At 39.2% G+C, this 20600-nt stretch overlaps 1 protein-coding gene across 1 annotated transcript; it reads left to right on the forward strand.

Moving 5' to 3' along the window:
- Positions 1-1331: 1331 nt before the first annotated feature.
- mier2 (mesoderm induction early response 1, family member 2) lies at positions 1332-17458 on the forward strand. Its single transcript, XM_079650902.1, has 12 exons — positions 1332-1431; positions 3457-3651; positions 4491-4604; positions 4702-4810; positions 7107-7186; positions 9579-9648; positions 9916-10067; positions 10806-10887; positions 11022-11116; positions 13287-13417; positions 14151-14287; positions 16235-17458. The coding sequence occupies exons 2-12, from the start codon at positions 3595-3597 to the stop codon at positions 16660-16662; spliced, it is 1455 nt and encodes a 484-aa protein (XP_079507028.1). The 5' UTR covers positions 1332-1431; positions 3457-3594; the 3' UTR covers positions 16663-17458.
- The last annotated feature ends 3142 nt before the right edge of the window (positions 17459-20600 follow it).

The raw sequence follows: 20600 nt of genomic DNA on the forward strand, positions 1-20600 counted from the left end.
AACATCTATATTGATTCTGACACTTCTACATCCAACTCACAGATGTAACCTTGCTTTGAGAAAAAAGATTATTCATTTACCCCTTTTAGAAGGGAAGATATGGTCATTTGTTCTGGGAATGTCATTTTCGAGCCCGAGACCTGAAAAACAGGCTCAGGGCTTAACCATGGACTAGTAGAGCCTGTTTAGTTAAGTATCCTTTCCATGAGTATACCTTTCTTTCTTTGTTTTCAATAAATAAATAAATATTAACATATGAATACAAAAAAAACATACGAGTATCATTTAACTTTGGCAATTGTCATAAAAAATATATACACCAGAAATAAATATCAATGGGTCAATATGTGTAGTTTGTTTGCACTGGGTCCCCTGTTACACATCTTCATTATCAGTTAAAGACTTTGGGTGTTACACAAGCAATCTGTTAAAAACAAATAAAGACCTCTTTTAATGTGTTATTTATTTGTGTTTGTTTATATTGTCTTTTCTTTTGACTAATATGACTTTTACACATGAAGAGCGAGACTGATATCAAGCTTAGCTGATGGCAACAGTACATAAGGAAAATTAACTGAATGATCATCATATGATATACTTTTTTGTGGTTCAATACATTAACTCTGCCTCGTCTATCAGAGAAACTGTAAGCACTCAGTCAGTGGCCGAGAAAAATGACATATCTTTATCTGCTTTTAACATATCCTGCCTGTTCAACATATGGGGCGATATTTATCTTTACAATCGTATTTTCTCAACAGTAACAACTGATAATAAAAAAACAAGACCGACATTGGGGACAAAACAAGGCCACACAACCAACAACAACAGAAAAAGACAAAAAATATAGTATAAAAGTGTATTATTTTCAAACATGTTGTTCAAACATGCAAAGGGACAAAATATATCATGAAAATAGCCATCATTAACATACATTAAACATGCTTTATTTGTATGTGCTTTTGCTTTTAAAAATATTGCAATAAAAGCAGAAATTAGGAATTGCTGAAAGTTGCCTAACTGTTTGACAAAACATAACAAAAACAGAGGTGAAAAAAAGTATTATTGATACATTAATATTTCCAAAGCTGTAGCAAAAGGGGCAATATTTATAACCAATCAAATAAAAAAATGGCCATCAGTAACATTCATGTATTTAGTTGTATGTGCTTTTATTAGATTGCTTCTAAAAGCATTGCAATAAGAGCAGAATTGACACCGAAAGTTGGAGCGATATTTTTTGTAACTAAAGGAGATTTATTTTAAAATGCCAGCTGTCAAGATATTCAAAAATAGCCGATTTACTTGGAAATAGTGGATGTGTGCACCTAACTAAGTGTAGCACAGTCGCTGTTGCGGCAATAAACGGAGCAGTAGAGGAGCTACAACATCCGGGCAATACTCAGCTTACACAGAAACGGAATGGCGGAGGTAAGTGAGCGAAAACGAGGAATGTAACGAGTCAAATTAGAGAATAAATAGAGCGAATTTAACACTTTTGTCACGTCGTGAGGCACAAAAGAGTGTTACGGTGTCAGCGGCTCGGAAACCCCGGTTCAAAGAGGGGCTACGGGGGTGTTTTAAGTGAAAAAGCGGGGGGAGAAATGGAGAAGCTCTCCAGCGAATCGCCTCTCTCCGCGTTCTTAGCTTTAAAGAGCCATTCCCTCCTCCGCCTTGATAGTAAATCCGCAGAAAACAAAAGGCAGGGGTCTAACACGGTGGTGCTGAACTGTTTCAGGTGCGAAGTGAGACGAAGTGAGTAGAAAAAGTTGGGAGGGATGTCACGACTTGTCGGCGGTAAACTCCGAAACGTCCCTTTCGGAAATATTGAGAAACTAGTTCCTTCTTGTGTAGCCGGGGAGGAAGAGACGTTCAGCACCAAGTCACAGGAAAGCGCCCCTGGTCAGGCACCCAATGCTACAGACACACCTTATATTTATATTTTACACTGGACTTTTTTATCTAATTTACCAAGAAGTGGTGTGTGAAGAAGTTTAATGTAACTCAATGAGAGGTGGCACGCTGTTTGAACTACGGTGGGCTACATCCTCTGTCCTGTAGCCTGCTGCACGAAGTTTCTACACTTCTGGGTTAGCCTCTTATGTGGCCTCAACTTGCATGGCTGCTTCAACTACATTGGTCCCACTTTGACTTCATTATTTTAGCCGAAAGTCTGTATAGAAAACATGTTGACAAAGTAAGAGAATGTGCTTTCACCCCATATGGAAAACTAATCGCTGTTACGTTTTTATTTTAAGTAGTATCACACCAAAACTAAAGCTGTAATCAGTGGTGCAAAGTAACGAGGTACGTTTACTCAAGTATGCTGTAGGCCTACTTAAGTACAGTTTTGAGTTACTTGACTTGACTATTTCCACTTTCTGCTACTTTGTACTTCTCCTCAACTACAACTCAGAGGTAAATACTATTATTTTAATCCACTACATTTACTAAGTAACTTTAGTTGCTTTTCAGATTTGGATTAATGATGTGGAAATGTATTCAACTCTTAAATCAGACTTTAGTTCCACCTGGAGTAAATTCACAAGCTACCCTGCAGTATACAAAGTCATTCAAACTAGCTGCACCTTTACCAGCTTTGATAACACTTTAATGATCAATAATTATAATCAAAATGTATCATATATATTATTCTTAAATGGGCAATTCTACACAATGACTACTTTGACTCTTGGTACTTTAAGTATATTTAGATGCCAATACTTATCTACCTTTACTTGAGTAATATGTTGATTGCAGGACTTTTACTTGTAACAGAGTATTCCTACTTTTGCATCCTCTGCCCTGTAGCCTGCTGCACAAAGTTTCTTCACTTCTGTGTTGACCTCTTATGGCTGCATTAATTACATTTGTTCCACTTTGACCTTCTTATTTTAGGCCAAAGCCTACTATGGAAAACATGTAGGAGAATGTGTATGAAGAACTATTAGCTGTTATGTTTTGATTTGAAGTAGTAGGCCCTTTTATCAAACCAAAACCACAACTGTTGTGGGTTTGTTTATTATTTTCTGTGATTTTCAAAAGATAAAAAGCTACAATTGAGTGCCACGCGTAGATTACAATGTATAATACAACTCTTACCCCTACACCAGGTTGCAGTTTAAGTTCAAAATGGTGGTTTAAGATAATAAGGACTTTTTTTGCCCTTTTCTAAAAACAGAGTAAACAAAGTGCTTTCATAGCCTAAAATAGAAATGTATAAGAAAAATAGAAAAAATTATAACCCTTATAAAATTAGATACAACTTAACACATCAATAAAGTGGAGATACAAGTGTGTGCCAAAAAATAATAATTCAAAAGTCAGGGATCAGCCATTTGATTCTTCATGTTGTTTGTGTGGCTGGAATGTATAGGAATGTACCTCCATGTTGTAATTCCTTTGCATGCTGCTTTACATGACGGCACAAATAACTCTGTCTGTTTGTGTCTGCAGGTGGGTGAAAAGCCCCTGAAGAGAAGTGTGCATGTTGTGGTCTAGTGGAGAGAGGATGAGGAACTGTGAGGAAGACCCTCAGCAGGAGAAGCGGAAGTGTTAACCAGCCTTAGAGGAGTTTCAGAGGACGTTCGCCCCATGAAGATGGCCGCACAGTCCCACACTGTACGCTCAAGTTCAGCCATCTACTCTAAAGTTAGTAACTGTATGAACACCTCTGACACTTTCTGCAGACGTCACTGCATCACTAACAAACCCATAGTCACATTATTCTTACTATTCAAAATGTATGCTTTGATTGAAATCTCTAAACTCATAGCTTAATAATTCACCATGGTGTTATGAGGTTGTTTCCAAATGTATCTGAAGTTTGGTTTGCGAGATAATTATACATTGTTCCCAGAAATATTATGTAAACTACACCGTTTGGAATCAGAGGACCAAAATCATTCATCACCTTATGTAACAATGGAAAAAAGAGACAAACAGATTAAGTTCAGATATTCACACATCTTTTTTTCTGTAAATCCCTCAGACTAAAATGAGCAATGACCCTGTCACCTTCTTGAAATCTTTTGAGCCAAAACCAAGCCGAGTGCATTCAGTCTACTTGAGCTAAAAGTGTAGTTGAGCTAAAAGTAGACTGAAATTTGTTTCTGAAAACATTATAGGCGAGAAATAAGCAATGCAGTAACCACATCTTGATTAATATTTGATATTTTAGTTGTGTACAAATGAAGTTACCAACTGTATCTTTAACTCCTTAAATGTGACTGACTGATGTGAAGAAGGCTTTTTCTGGGTTTGACTTTGAAGATATTCCGGTTTGTCCTTTGTCCATTTGCCTTTATCAATTCTCCATTTGTTATGAGTTGGAGATGTCTTTCCCATTTGAGAGGGACTCTGCAAACTGAGTGAAAGCTAGGGAGACATTTGGGCAAAAGAAGAAAACATATACACATCATTAATGAACTGAGAGTCTAGACAATGTGGAAGTAATCTAATCTTCTCCCTCTGTAACTGTGTGTCTGAAGGCTGGGGAGCTTCCTCTGGAGGAGCTGCTGGCTCTGTACGGCTACACCATGTCAGACCCAGAGAAGGAGACCTGTCACATGACTGCCAGCCTGCCAGGCATGACACTGGACAAGGTGAGATTCAACGTGAATGACTGAAACGCGATTACTTAATTCTGTGTTCTCCTCTGTGCTTTGATTTCATTTGCTGTTCCATTGTTGTATTTGACAGGATCAGATTACTGAGGATCTCTTTCCTGGGGAGGAGGAGGAGTCGTCAGCTGATTATCTCACCCCCTCCGTCACCTCAAACACCTCAGATCTGCTCCACCGCCTTCAAGGTAACAAACACATCGACGTACATTTACATCACCATATCACGCAGAATAAAAGGAAAGGAAATTGTGGATTTGCATCATAAATTCAATTCAAACGGAACAGCTTTAGAACCAAATGCACATTATTTCCAGATGAAACTATATAATAGGAATAAAAGAAATCAAAGTTTTTTATTTTGTGGTATATTTTCCCAACATTAGATTTAATATCAGTGCTTTTGCTGATATTGCAGCGTGTTATTTACAGCTAGCCAGTACAATTCAATAAAATGACTCGCCACCAGTGCCAGGAAATTACATTTATTTCTGTTTAATATCATATGAGAACTTCCTGGTATGCTACCATGTTCTGCTTTATGTGTCTTTTTCCTACTTTGTAGTGACATGTTTGTTGCTGAGTCCACAAAATATCATGAAAACCAAATACGTGGCACGTATGCAGCTTTGTCTGTTTGTTTCTCTAAATCAAATCAAGTTTTATTTATAAAGCACATTTTAAACGATTTTTGGTCGAGCCAAAGTGCTGTACATATAATAAAAATAGCCTACAGTAGAGACACTTTACAGCTAATACAATAAGCACATATTGTTCAGAATATCAGTATGAGAGAATACGACACCCTCTGTCCTTAGACGCTCACATCGTACAAGGAAACACTTCCAGAGAAACCCACAGTTTAAAGGGGAACATGGGAGAAACCTCAGGGAGAGCAACAGAGGAGGGATCCCTCTCCCAGGACGGACAGACGTGCAATAGATGCCGTGTGTAAATCGAAGAGATAATAGATTTTACAGAATAGGTAGTCCAAATGTTAAGAAATGCATGTGTCTGTAATAAGAAGATGAATCTACGAAGATGTCAACAATCCTATGGGAGCCTTCAGGGAGGCAGCATGACGAGACCCAGGCAGGACCGCAGAGACAGGTTTTGCCACGACCCGAAGTCCACGACTTAATCCAGAACTCAGGATAGAGGATCCAGGACCACAGCAAGAAGATCAGCCTCGACTCCGGATCCCGGCGTAGATATAGACACAAAACAAGAAAAAATGTAGCTGGGTTAAGAGAATACACAGACGCAGACAGACAGACGGAAGAACAAGCACTCCCTTAGAATAGATTGAGGGCAAAGGGTAGCAAGTAAGAGAGTAAGAAACAGAGGTGGAGAGGCACACTTAGGGAACAAGGTCCCCACTGGAGCCTTAGTTGGAAGTTGATGAGAGATAGGGAGGTACGCTGTGTCTACGAATCGCCTGTCTAAGCCACTCTACAAACCGTTTCCCTCTAATAAAACCTTGAGAGGTTAGAGAGGGAAAAGGTCTTGGATAAAAGTTATTCTTGATAAGAGAAGCCTAAAAGGCCCGAGAGAGAAAGTGAGTTTTAAGTGTTGATTTAAAAAAAAAAAAAAAAAAAGCCATGGTAGAGGAGACGCCTTTAGCCTCTTTGATTCTTCATCCTGAATTGTATTTATACGGAGTTTTGCACTAAGTCCACTGGCTCTCTCTAAATCCCAGCATACCCACTACTGCTTCATTATCTCAATAGGCTTCACTTGTCGAATAATGGTTAAAACATTTTAAGGATTACATTAATATAGAATTTCGCAAATGAGGTTTCGAAAAGCGTTATATTGCTGGATCAGGAGTTTTGAGATCATTTCCAGACATGCAGTTACTGTTGAGGATTTAAATAAAACCAAAAGGCCGGATAAATTAGATTTAAAAAAACAGTATGACACATCCCTCAATTTGTTATTTTGAAATATGTGAAGACAGATATGTAATCTTAGCCAAAAGAAAAATGTGGAGACTGACATCCCAGAGTTCGATTGGATGACTCAATGTAATGTAGCAATAACAAGAAGAGAGAGAAGTGCACACACAGCAGTAAAATCATTTAAATGGTAGATTGTGGGTTTTCAGATCTATCTGTTCTTGTTCAAACTCAGCAATACCCTGAATGATCTTGCCATGTTTATCACGTTAGAGCCATTCAGAGAGCAAAGGCCAATCAGGCAGACCCTCAACATCATAACTCCTGCCATCAGGAAGGAAGCATCTTTTTTCAAGAGGCCCCCAAAAGGATATCTGAGACCTTAGACCTAGTTTCCCTTCCACTCAGACTCTTTGTTTCATTTATTGCAATTTGTTATAATGAAAACCACCTTTTTGTCTACTGTTTAATGTATATATATTAAAAATGTTGTATCATGTGTATTGGTTGTGTTGAATTCTGTTTGCAAACCAAATTGCTCATCAGGAATAGATTATCCAATCCAGTCAAATATTCTGTCTTTCAGGTGGAGACAAAGACACATTAGTCAGCTCCTCAGATGAAGACTTGGGTGAAGCCTCTATTCCCTCCAAAGAAGAGCACAAGGTAGCCACTCAGGGCAAAAACATATACACAACACAACAAATAGGAAACGATCAAATCGGTAGAATGCAGATTCGTTGCCACCACTGCTGTAATGTTTGTCAGAATGAATACTAACCACAGTTCTATAGCCCCCTTTCTTAACCGGAAGTGTGTCAGATTTTTTTTTTTCACTCACACCTCTAACGCAAGGTATGCACTCTCATTGTAATCCTGTTGCATCGGGTGCTGAGAGACAAAAAACTTCTCAATCACAAACTATTTCACCTATTAGTTCAAACTCCACAAATAAAGCCTTAAATAAAAATCAAGTAAAACGTAGAGAAGCTGGATCCTTACATGCACACGCACACAATCCACAGGAAGCAGAGTTTGGTCCGTGTGCGTAAGTCAAGCTGTTATGTGCACACACACCTGGCAGTGGAGGTTCTTACGCTGTCAAGCTGTGAGTAGGCAAACAAAACTCTACGGCAAGAAATGGCACTTCAAAATATAAACTTAGACCTGGAAAGTTATTCGACTTTCTGATGATTCCTTTCAGAAAGACCCACTTTGCAACCAACCAGTTAGGAACCTCCGCCCGAAAGTACTCGCTTATATATCAGCTATATTATTGTAAATGTGACCATAATTTATAAAATGATCATCGTGCTTTATGGAGAAGACTTGAAACTAGCGATTAAGACCATAAACTGAGGTAATAATTAAAGTAAGAAGTTGATTTATTCTTCGACAGTGGCGGCACAGTATTTTTGTTGGGTAATCTATTGTAGGGCTAACCCATACAGTGGTGGGGCTCAAGTCAGTATTCGCAATGTAATTACATACACGCTATATCGCCCCCCTTGACAGTGAAACGCCACGCGTGAGGTTTAGATTATTTCCCTGTCTCAATCCAAATGGAACTGTATGAAATAAAAAGGCACATTTGTCTTGTAGCAAATAAAAAGGGATCACGTGACGTATGATAGTACACGTTGAAGATCCAATGGGGATACTGAATGGCGGTTCCGATTGATCTCAATCAGTAAGGCATGACGCAGCAGACCCAACGTTTCGTTGCTCTGATTGGCTGTAGGTCTATTCAAATTGCATTCGGAGGCGTTTTGATCTGACCGCGGCCACACTGATATTATAACGCCAGAGAATTTCCACACCTTTAGTGTATAAAACTCCCCCACTACTTAGACTATTCCTTGCACCCCTCTTCTAGCATAAGCCCGAATGGTCTCAACCATATTGCATCAGTAACGTGCACTTGTTGTTACAGCAGGATCAGTTTGAGTGTTGTGGACACGACCCGTATATCTTCGCAATCCGTGTTCTCAACATTTAGCATTTTGCTTATTATTTAATTTAATTTAATTTGCTTACTTTAACATCATTTTTCATGGTCGGGCTAAGCCATTTCTTGGTATGGCTGTAGCCTACCCCAGCCATACCCTGTCGCTGCCACGGTTCATCGACAACCAGAGAAGTCCCTCTGATATTCCAGAGAGCACAAGTTTGAGACGCTTCTGAATTGGCTTTATCCTTCAGACCTGGTGTTTGCTGCTTGCTTACACTTACTGTGAATACACAACTTCACTTCAAATGTTTACCTCTAATCGCCAAAGCTGTCTGCCCTGAGCGCAGCCAACGCCTCTCTCTCTCTCTCTCTTTTACTCTCTATCTCTCGATGCTCTATTGAGCCGGGAATATTTATTTGTGGCTTATGGCTGCCAGAGATAATGACAAAAGATAATGTGTAATGATTTACTTACTTTCCAATAATGTGTCTGTCTTAGACTTAATCCTTAAAGCAGCAGAGCGTTAGATGCTCCTGTGTCTCCTATACTTTGTCATGAGTTTAAATAATTGAATGCTGAATTCAAATTGATTGATTGAGGCCAAAATCCCTACCTAAACGTAAACTAAGCTTCACATTGCCGGACTTAAATAGCCTTGCACAGAATGGACTGGCTCCACGAAATAATCATTCTAGTATCGGAGGGGGGAAAACGCTTTTTTTGTATTCTTGCAAAATAGAAAGTGCACGTGAGATACAAGGCTGATTGCAGACTTATACCCACAGTCTACATCTGATGAGTCAGACTAAAGTAACATCCCAGGACATGGGACGAGCTTTCAACTCAACTGTAGTCGTCACTTACTTGCTGGCTTTACTTGAATGGCAATAAAATACAGCACTTAAACATTTTTTCATTCATCCAAGCCAGAAAAAACACCCCTCCATTCCAAATCTAAAGTAGCCTCGTCCCTTTGATCTGAGACCTGGTTCTGTTCAGGTCTCCCAGCAGAAGCCTGCCACACATCATGTCTTTAAAGAGTGTCTTTTTGCGTGTGAATGACCCATTTGAGAGCTTTGACAGATTGCCTTTGATTCCATTCTCAGGAGATCATGGTTGGCTCTATGTACCAGGCCAAAATCCCTCCACTCAGTTCATGTACCAACCAGGAGAGAGGTAAGCCTGTGACAAGATGTGAGGATGTTTTCATGGTTAGAAACTAGTTTAGCTGCTGTCGTATAGAGAATAAATGTAACATGTTTCATGAACTGTGGAAGAAACAGTCCCAAGAACTAAGTCATGTCAGGGTTTTAAAGCCTCTGTGTAGACGTTGGGAAAAACATAGATTATAGGTTTTTAAGAAGTCGCTGCAAAACACTTTCTCTTCCTAATTCCCCATCTTCTTCCTCTGCTGCCTCTCTTTACCTTCCTCTGTTCTTTCAGCCAGCAGCGGGGAGGACCAGTTGTTGTGGAAGCCGGGCGTTCTGCCGGTACAGGAAGTGGAAGAATTTTTGCTTAATACACAAAGGCCGTTAAACCAGGAGGGGGCAACGTGCACACAAACACAAGGACACACTGTGCGGGACAACCAACAGGTAGGCAACTTCAAATGACGTCAAATAAGACAATGTAGGATACAAATTCAACTCTAATGCTCTTAGAATTTTGGTTTAGGTAAACATTATTGGGATTTGCATTTGATTATTGGGACTGGGCTTTAAAATACTTTTGTGTTGGTGGCTTCACATTGTATCTTAATTTCACTAAAATACTTTATGTTTCTCAATGGCTGCTCAATAGAAGGGGGGGTTGTGACTAAACTTATAACATCTTAAACAAAACCAAATGACATTTCTGAATAAGACTCATGCTGGAAATCTACACTACAGTATGCACTTCACACTCTAAAGTCGTTTCCTTGCAAAAAATGTCACAATTTTCTCAAGGTAGGACAATTCTTCATTAACTGGTGATTTGTAGTCAACCCTTAATGATAAACCTGACTTAAAGTGATTTATTTACTGTTTTTAAATGTATTGCTTTTGTTTATTCTTATTCTAAAGTGTTTAAGTGGACGGGACAGCCAGCGCAGGTGCATTTGATTGCATTTGAATGTACAATTTGTACTATTACTCTTTAATGTATATGTCAATAATCCCATGCTTCTACCTACCTCAACTCAATGCAGTTGGTATTAGATCGAGGTTTGCTCTTTGTTTGTTACTGAAAGAGTGCTTCTGTAATCCACTCAGTGTAAACAGAGATCAGGTTCTGCAGCTATTCTCTTTGTGACAGTCTGACCCTTTTCTCTCACCCCTTCTCTTGATCCTCAGGCTCTGTACGAACTAGTGAAATGCAACTTCAATGCAGAAGAGGCACTGAGACGAGTAAGCTTCAATGTGAAAGTGTTCAGTGGTAAGAAACTGCTATTATACTTATTGGCAATGCACTCAAAACCAAGACCGTGATAATGAAATCCTCCCCAATATGCAAATAATTGTATTCAATTTAACTCACAAGTGTTTCTTAATTCGCCTCCCTCTCTGTAGAAGAGCTTTGTGCCTGGAGCGAAGAGGAGTGCAGGAGCTTCGAGCACGGCTATCGGGTTTACGGGAAAAACTTCAACCTCATCCAGGGGAATAAGGTGAGGGCTCAGTCCGTAGTACAATGTGTACATGTTGTCTAATGTTTTAAATTATTATAAAAAACATGTTATTTTTCATTTCATTTAAATTAATTACTCCAAACTTCCTTTTAGTACGAATATTTGTATTCCATTTTATTTTATTATTGCGCATTTTATTTGCACTTTTTATGTTTGTTTAAATATTCTTATGGTATTTCTTTATTCTTAATTTTTGTTTGTTTATTTCTCAAATGGAACAAACGTCATGAAACCTTTTACCCCCCCCAGGATAAAAATTAAGTTTTCTTATTTGGTTATTTGAAGGGAAGTAAAGGTAACGTGTGTGTTGGGGAAATATGTCCCTAGGCCCACACCTTTGACCCAGTTTATCAGCTTGTCCTGCCCTGACTGAGCACAGGCCTGCTACCTTGGGCTGCTGTGCTCTCAGTGTTTTGTCTCCCTGTTCCTGCCTGTTGGCGTCAGCTGATAGAGGTGTTATGGTTTTATCTTGTTATGCAGCATGTTGATTCGTCTCTCAGAAATAGCTAAATACATATATACAGGTCTGTGTAACAACATGCTTACAGACCTGGCCATTCCACATGCACCACTTTAACACAAATGACAGATGACTGGGAGGGCGAACTAGATAATAGGAAGTTAGTGAGTGCAGTACTACTTGATTTTAGTTCTGCCTTTGATGTCATTGACCATTCTTTGTTGTTACACAAGCTGGAACAATATGGTTTTAATTTTGAAACGCTGAGGTGGTTAGAAAGTTACCTGACAAATCGAAGTCAAACAGTTTTTTTTAATGGAAGTCTCTCAAAGATGAAAACAGTCACTTGTGGAGTACCTCAGGGTAGTTGTTTTGGACCACTTTTATTTTCTATTTTTACAAATGACCTACCATTAGTGTTAGAAAAAGCTAAAATTATAATGTATGCAGATGACTCAATACAATATATTATGCAGCATCAACTACAAGAGAGTTGACAAATGTTATGAATAAAGATCTACTACTGATATCAGAGTGGGTCATAAATAATAAGTTGGTACTTAATTCGGGAAAAACAAAATCGTTATTAATAGGATCAAATCATCAGTTAAAAGGTGAACCAAAATTGCAACTACATTTAAACCATATTGAAATTGAACAGGTCAAGGAGACAAAATTGCTAGGTATAACCCTGGATCATAAATTATCTTGGTCTAAACAAATTGATAATGTTGTATGTAAAATGGGAAGGGGTGTGTCACTTGTAAAAAGAATTGTAAAATATTTGCCTATGGATGTGAGTAGACAAGTTTTGGATGCTTTGGTTCTGTCGCAGCTTGATTATTGTTTGGTTATATGGTCTACTGCTGCTGAAAGAGATTTAAACAAACTACAAGTAGCACAAAATAAGGCAGCACGATATGCACTGCAGTGCTCCTACAGAACCAGAGTCACTGAAATGCTGGAGACATTGAAATGGTTAACTGTCAGACAGAGGTCAACTTATATTTTATTACATTTTTTCAGAAATATTACAGTGACTCACTCACCAGATATATTATCACAAAGGTTTATAGCGGAAAATGCACAACATAACTATCAAACACGACATACAATAGAAGGAAGGTTTGTATTACCCAAATCTAAATCAAATATGGGACAGAAAACAGTCATGTACAGAGCCATGATCAGCTGGAACGCTTTACCGGTTCACATCATTCAGGAAAATTCTCAAGTACATTTCAAAAGGTTGCTAAAAAAATATTTAAGTATTATAAAGTAAATTTGAACTGTGGCTATGTATGCATATATTATTATGTGTACACTTATTATTTACTTTTGTTTGGCCTTAGGATGGCGATAATTGGATGACCATTTTAGTTTTCACTTCATTCAGCACTGTAAATTGCATGAAATTATGAGCTGTTTGGATTTAATTTTGTTGTATGTATGTTTATGTATGTTTTTGAGCGTGTGAGAACCCCAGGAAGAATAGCCAACGCTCATGCTAGTGCTAATGGGGATCCTAATAAAGACATGAAGACATACATGGGTCTGGGGTAGAGATCTTCAGAATTGTCTTCTCCGGCCGAAGCTCCAAATAAACCATCAGTGTTTGCCATCAAAGTTCCTGCTCTACCCGTGTCTCTCTGAGTCCTGTTTCCATCACAATGTGTTCCTCCTCCTCAGGTACGAACGCGCTCCGTTGGGGAGTGTGTGCAGTATTACTACATGTGGAAGAAGTCTGAGCGCCACGAGTACTTCACCCAGCAGACGACCAGGCTGAGCCGCAAGAAGTTCAGCCTGCAGTCAGGGAGCATGTGAGTACTGCTACAACAACAATGACAACACGTAAAGTCTATCAAAGCCTCATGTAGGATAAATATGAACTCTTTAAGTATATAGACTAAGAGATCACGCCCGACTCCATACATACATGTTGTGTGAACATGCACATGAGCCCTTTCTAATTTCTGCTATTCAGTTTAGTGAAATCCCAGAATATTAGAGAGGAGTAAGGCATATTTCTTCTGCTCTGTTTCCCAGAATATGCTTCTATTGTATTTATTCCTGCAGTGAGGATTTCCTGCATGTTCTTATCTGAACTTCCCATTCAATCTATTACAGTCCTGTTCCCAGAACCTCTTTGAGAAACACCAGACCATTTTTAAAGCTGTTCATTTATTTATTCCCATTAGCTGTAGCTCTGTCAATGCTATTCTAAGTAGGAATCCATTGGGTGTCCAAATCATGAAAATGTGTTTTTATCCTGCACTTCTTGAAGCTGAAGCATCACTGCAGAGTATCCCGATGAAGTAATCTTAACTGGAATTCATGTTTATTTTATTATCCAGAGAAACAGGTTTCTTTGTGCCATTTCTCAAATTCTTGTACTAAATGTGTTTCCATTCCCCTCCATGTGACCAATGTGATCAGTTCAGGGCGTGTGCATTAGGGTGTGTAACTCTCCTGCGCTGTGGGTTTAATCTGTTATTGTTGCTTGATAACTTTACACCATTGATGCTTACACTAACAGTGTTTTGTGTGTTGCAGAGAGGACGGAGAGCAGGACGGGGAGGGTGGGGAGGTGGAGGGAAGCAACTCCTCCTCAGGCTTGTCGTCTCGGGGCTCCACGCGGCAGCTGGAGTCCCCGGTCCCTCCACAGTCCAGCCTGGAACTGGACAAGCAAGGTAAAAAAACACATGATGTGGTGACTTAAATACTGGAAACTGGAAAGTACATTTGCTCTCTGACAGAAGGCTATAACTAATAGTGAAGCGAGGGTTTCAGCCCTAAGACCCTAAACTATTATTCCTATGATCTCATGTTAAGGCAAGACAGAACCGCTTTGAAACAAGCACAAAGAAGTGGTAGAAATTGTAAAGTGAGTTGAATTTGAGTCGGTTCATTGTGGTTTTAATTGACACTGAAATCCGAAAGAGCTGTGCATTTCTTTTTTTATAAAAACCATTTACATACCATGTCAGGCACATATCCATCATCTTCTTTGTACATACACTTCTACAGATTTCATTTTGTCTATTGAATGTCCTATTTTGAGTTCATTGTTTGCCTTTTTTCAAACATCACATTATCATTATCTTATTTTATGAACATTTTTCAAGTCTCACCCTTTTTGTTTTTCCCCACAACTTTTTTTTTTCCTCATGTGTGTCCTGTGTTGTTGTGTTTGTGCGTGCATGTGTGTATGTGTATGTGTTTGCATGTACACTTGTTGTCATGGTACTCCAGAGGAGGAGAGGAGACCCCGCCGCAGACGAACTCCCCGCTTTCTCTTAAAGCCATGAACTCGCTCCAGGCAGGCCACAGAACGCAGGCCGGGCCTGCAGGTAAACAAGAGAGAAATGTAGAGACTCTAAATAATGTGTTGATTGGTCACGGATCTCAAAAACTTGCCTGTGGTAGAATAGATAATTCAACGCAAATTAGATCCAAAAGCTACATAGCGTATAGCCTCACCTCATTCAAGAATACATTCAAATGTTCCTACTTGACTTTTGTGTTGGTTAAAAAATAATTTAAGTATACTATATTTGTAGTCAAATCTGGTCCAAGTGTAACCATGTTGGGTCAAGGGTCAAGGCTTTTATTAGTCATACTTGCATATCTACAGTGTAGTTATGACAATGAAAATCTTCGGTCATAATGAAGGGGTCATAATGGAAGTTGAATTCCAACTACATGTTTGTGGGGAAAAACTATAACTCTAATTCAAAATTAAACTTGTATTTACTAAGGACAAGTTTTGGTTGGTACTAATGGCAGCAGGGCTTATCGACAGCATACACAAACAACAGTCAAATGTATAAGGACTCATACAATGCAAAGTGTTGAAATAAATACTACTGTGATATATGTTTCTGTGAAATATAACCACACCTTAAGAACAACTCACTGCTGATAGTTTACAGATTAAGTCACTCATTATGCAACAATATAATGTATAAACAATATAATCATAATAATCATAATAATACATTGTATTTACAAGGGCTTTTCCTGGTGCTTAAAGATTCCTAATTCCCATCCAACCTCTATTCAAGCATTTTCATCTCAGTATCAAGACTAAATATCATTTTCAAGCAGCTGTTTTTACTATACGTCACATGTTTAGGTGCACTTAATGTTTTGGATGAAGCTAGTTTAAAGGGGACCTATTATGCAAAATCCACTTCTTCATGTCTTTTCTACATCAACATGTGTCCCCTCTGTGTAAAGAGATTCTGAAAGTTTCAGGAACAAAGATTATCTCTCTTTTTGTCCTGATCCATTTATATAACAACCTGTCTGAAAATGAGCTGATCAGATTTTGGCCAGAGGGGCGTGGGGAGGGGCTCCTTATTTTCATCTAAAGTAACAGACAGAGAATCAGCACTTTTGAAACAGGGCTAAAACAGAGGGGATTATGGGTAATGCTGCAATGATCTGTTTGGTATTTGGAGCCAAACACTTCAGAGACATGTTCTGTATATATCTGAGACCTATAATATATTGAGAAAAAACCGTATAATAGGGGACCTTTAAATGAAACTTCAATGAATCGAACCGTTCTGGAACAGATGAAGCAACATTACCTGACCAGAGTTTCAGACATGTTGTTGATCTGTCTCCCTCAGACGGTGCTCTGGTGTCAGACCTGTGTGGAGACGGATGTCCTCAGTTCGGCTGTCCCTTCTCCCTCTTGCCTCTGGACGATCTGCGGGGCTCCGGCAGTTGCTGTCCCTCAGCTCAGCTCCAGCCCCCCCCTCAGTGGAGCCCTCCGTCCTGCCACGAGGACCCCCGTCTCTCCGGCCCCTGTTTCTACCAGCTGCACATGTGTGGTGGACCTTTTGTCTCTGAGGACGGAGATGCCGGAGCGGGCGGAGGGACGGCCCCCCCCCACGGGCTGCAGGTGGAGTTCAGCCTCCCCTCTGCCTCCCCCCCCTCCTCCTCTGTCCTCCCATCACACTTCCAAACACTTGGCGGCCTGCTGCACTCCTCCCCTGTCCAGCACTCCCCCCCACCCCACCCCCTCTCACACAGTGATGGGACATGGGGAAACTGAGTGGTACTCTTCATGAGATGTTTGCTGGTGTTTACTCGCACCGGACGTTGAGAAACCAGGACACAAAGTGCATTTCCTTCAATTTGATAACAAGGACGGACCTCCATAGCTGTCTGAACTCTTTTTTTGTTAAGCTGACACACTTGAACCCTCTTTCCATTGTGGAAGGACGAGTGTTAATCACTCCTTCAGTTGTCAATGATGTGTTTATGAACCGTTTGTTACAACAACCTGCACCAGGGCAGATACATTGGTTATGTATAAATGTGAAGCACAGTGCAGGTGATGAACTGCAGTGGCTAGCAGTCATTTCTTAAACAGATCAATTATTTACAATGTTAACCACTGTTTCTTTGTTTTATTATTTATCAGGGTGGAACAGTTTAACTGCAGCTCACCTCAGATTTTTTTTTAGGTTTGTTTTGCATATTTTTCAACAGTTTTGCAGCCGGTTGAGATCTTCCTAAGTGACACGGTGCTGGAAATCTGACCATGGAGCAAAATGTGTCCCTTCAAAACTAAATAATTTATTTAAACCTTTTGTTTGAACGTCACCTTTAATAAGTAACTACGTAGCTCTCCCTCTTCTGTCCCTGATGTTGATAATGTCTGTATTTCCAACCTCCTCCACTCCACCTGTCTGAGCATGTTTGGCACAAGAGTCAATCTAATCAATTATGTTTTATATACGAAAAGCTTAAACCAGATGCTTCATATTTTTCCGGATCTATTTTTATTTCTGATTTGTTGAATTTTTCTTCCTTTGAAGAATTAAATTGAGATTTATAAAATCCCAGTGCTTTGTCGTCATTTCTGAAAAACACGGTGCATATTCGGTATCATTAGGAGGCGGTTTGACATGAATAATAGCCATACAAAGAACTGTTGATAAGTCAGAGTACATGGAAACATAGGTAAGTAAAGGCGATCACACTTCCTCAGGATCTCCAACTGATGATCCCCATGGCCCGTAGTCAGTTACCATTGATTTGGACAAATGGATCAGAAAAGAGAGCAATTAAATGTTAAAACAAGTTAATTGGATTGAGATGCATCTTGTCTTGTATCAACATTACAAAAGATGGTGGGGTATAAAGATAATCAGAATATTTAATATAAAATGTGTTGCAACTCGTGCTTGCCTCTTTAGTCTAAGTCAGGGGCGGTTCTAGGGGGGGCAGGGGGGGCCAGTGCCCCCCTAACACTGACCTGTGGCCCCCCTAAAAATGAAAAGTGAAAAAAATTAAAAATGTATGATTTATTGAATGAAGGAATAGGCGGAACTCACGTTATTTGTCATTGTAGTCGGACCCATTAGAGCGGTGCACTCAGGACCCATTAGAGCGGTGCACTCACTTTCACTGTCCGGCGCTTCAGCCGGACAGTGAAAGCGCCGGCTGAAACACTTTTCATCTCGGATCATCAGAGGCTGTTGCATCCAAGAAAGACTGATTGAAACCTACGTTTCGAGAGACTACCACGATAATTGAAGGTGAGTTAAACTATTGTATCTGTGTAATTGTAGATGTAAAGTAGAGATGTAACTGTTCATTGCCTTTATTTTTATATAAATATGATATGGTGTTAGTGCAAAAAATTGTACTATAACTTAAGCTGAAGCTAACAGTAATAACTATAAGATATATCTGAAATAAATAAGTTTACTGACTACAAATACCAAAAACTGTATTGCATTGTTTTCTTATGCGCAATTACTTCATACTGTCTAGTTCTCTTTTTCGTCCTGCATTTATTGTGCCCCCCTCAGAAAATAACTGGCCCCCCAGTGGCCCCCCCAGTCAAATTGGTCTAGAACCGCCACTGGTCTAAGTGAGATCTGATCAGTGAACACGGTTGATCAAACATCAGTGATATTTGAATAAACAGAGAGTCTCTTTTTCCTCTAAAATGTGTCTTTCACCCACCTCTGCCGGACATATTGAAATAAAACAAGGCTCCTTTATAGGAATGCATTAACATTTCCAATAATGACATTGTTCTCCAGTTAGGATGTGCAATACAGAATCTCCACTTTTTCTTAGTGGTATCCAAAAATTCTCGTTTCCCCTTCAATGAGATCTGTAAATCTGATCATATTCAACCTGCAGTGTCATTTCGCTAAATAAATCTGCCAGTTGCCGAATGATAAAGACTGAACCGTGGTGTGATGGCATAGATACAGTGATAAATGCATATGAAGATGGACGAAGCTAATATTAGGGGTTATTACAGGGGATTTTATCACAAGAAATAGATGAGCTTTAGGAGGCCACTTATTAGAAAATGTTCATTCGCTTTTTCAAAATTTCATGAATTGATTTGTGTATCCGTTCAAAAATACGTGTTGTTTCTTCAGCATGTGAGTGTATTTTAGTCGCAGGTTTGAGCTATCCTATTGATTCTGTTTCTGTCTGGTGGAGCTCTTCTTGATACTCCTGTTAAAGTCACGCCATGTTTCAGATCAATGTTTGTTTAGTGTCTGTTTACATGAGGGAGAGGCTCCAGATCAGGCAGGATAAGGCACTTAATCACTGCCTTTTCATTCCTTTTAGCAATTTATACATCTTACTGCTTCTGTTATGTTTGTTTATAATTATTATATTTTGTAAAGAAAAGGAAGAAACTATTAAAACGAACAAGTTGAAATGCTATGTGCTTGTATAAATTATTTTAAAAGCTGATAAAGTGTCTTGTTTGTGAGATAGATGTGTCGTATATATCAGTCTCAATATTAAGTGCACATACAGTAGAAGGAAAATTCACATGTAAAAAATACACACACCTATTTTCTTGTTGCAAAAAGATATTTTTAAAATCCACAAACGTTTTAATGTACACAGGAATAGTCGCCATACTGAAAATCCACATGTGAAAAAATACAGCCACAACTATGTGTTTCTTAGAATATATATATATATATATATATATATATATAGTATATATAGAAATCAACAATGTAAAAGTATTTTTTTCATTTCTAACATATTTGGATGTTGTTCATTTGTTTATAAAATGTTGAACGTGCATTTAGAAACTCCTTCCTAACTTCACTGCAATGCATTATTGTAATGAGAAAAGGATCTGTAGCCATGATATGTCTCCTTTATCCTCAATCTTAGCAATTACTGCATTTATCTACTACTTTATCTATTGTACTGTGTGTAGTACTGTGAGTATCCCTGCTGTACTGTGTGTAGTACAGTGAGTATCCCTGCTGTACTGTGTGTAGTACAGTGAGTATCCCTGCTGTACTGTGTGTAGTACAGTGAGTATCCCTGCAATACTGTGTGTAGTACAGAGTATCCCTGCTGTACTGTGTGTAGTACTGTGAGTATCCCTGCAATACTGTGTGTAGTACAGAGTATCCCTGCTGTACTGTGTGTAGTACTGTGAGTATCCCTGCTGTACTGTGTGGAGTACAGTGAGTATCCCTGCTGTACTGTGTGTACAGAGACTTCTCAGTTCTGGTGTAGTTTTAGCTACACAATACACACATGTGTTCACTGTTCACACACGACCTGAATCTTGAATGTGTTGGACATGTTAAAGTGCTGAGCGACTGTGTGTGAATGTGGAGAGCAGCAGCAGCAGGAAAAGCCCTCGTGTGACGTCATGGTAACTGTCTCTCTTATCTCATCGGTCCTCCTGTTCTCAAGGGCAGCTTTCAGCGGCAGATAAGGAGCTCCGCTGCTAATTACGCAAGCCTTTCATTTGAGGAGAATAAATGTCAAGTGGCCATGAAAGACGCCTCTGGGAGAGCAGCTAAATAAAGTGAAGTGTTTTTATTATTCTGCAGTCAGTTAATAGAAAACTGAAGGATTCCTTAAAAGACCAAGAACCAAATGACAAGTTTTCTTTCACTAAAAAAGGCAATCTGTGAGATATCATTTTGATTTATTGTCTTAAATAATCAAGGTTGTTTCCACTTGACTGAGGAT

This window comes from Notothenia rossii (assembly GCF_949606895.1).
Source record: "Notothenia rossii genome assembly, chromosome: 1".
Taxonomy (NCBI): Eukaryota; Metazoa; Chordata; class Actinopteri; order Perciformes; family Nototheniidae; genus Notothenia; species Notothenia rossii.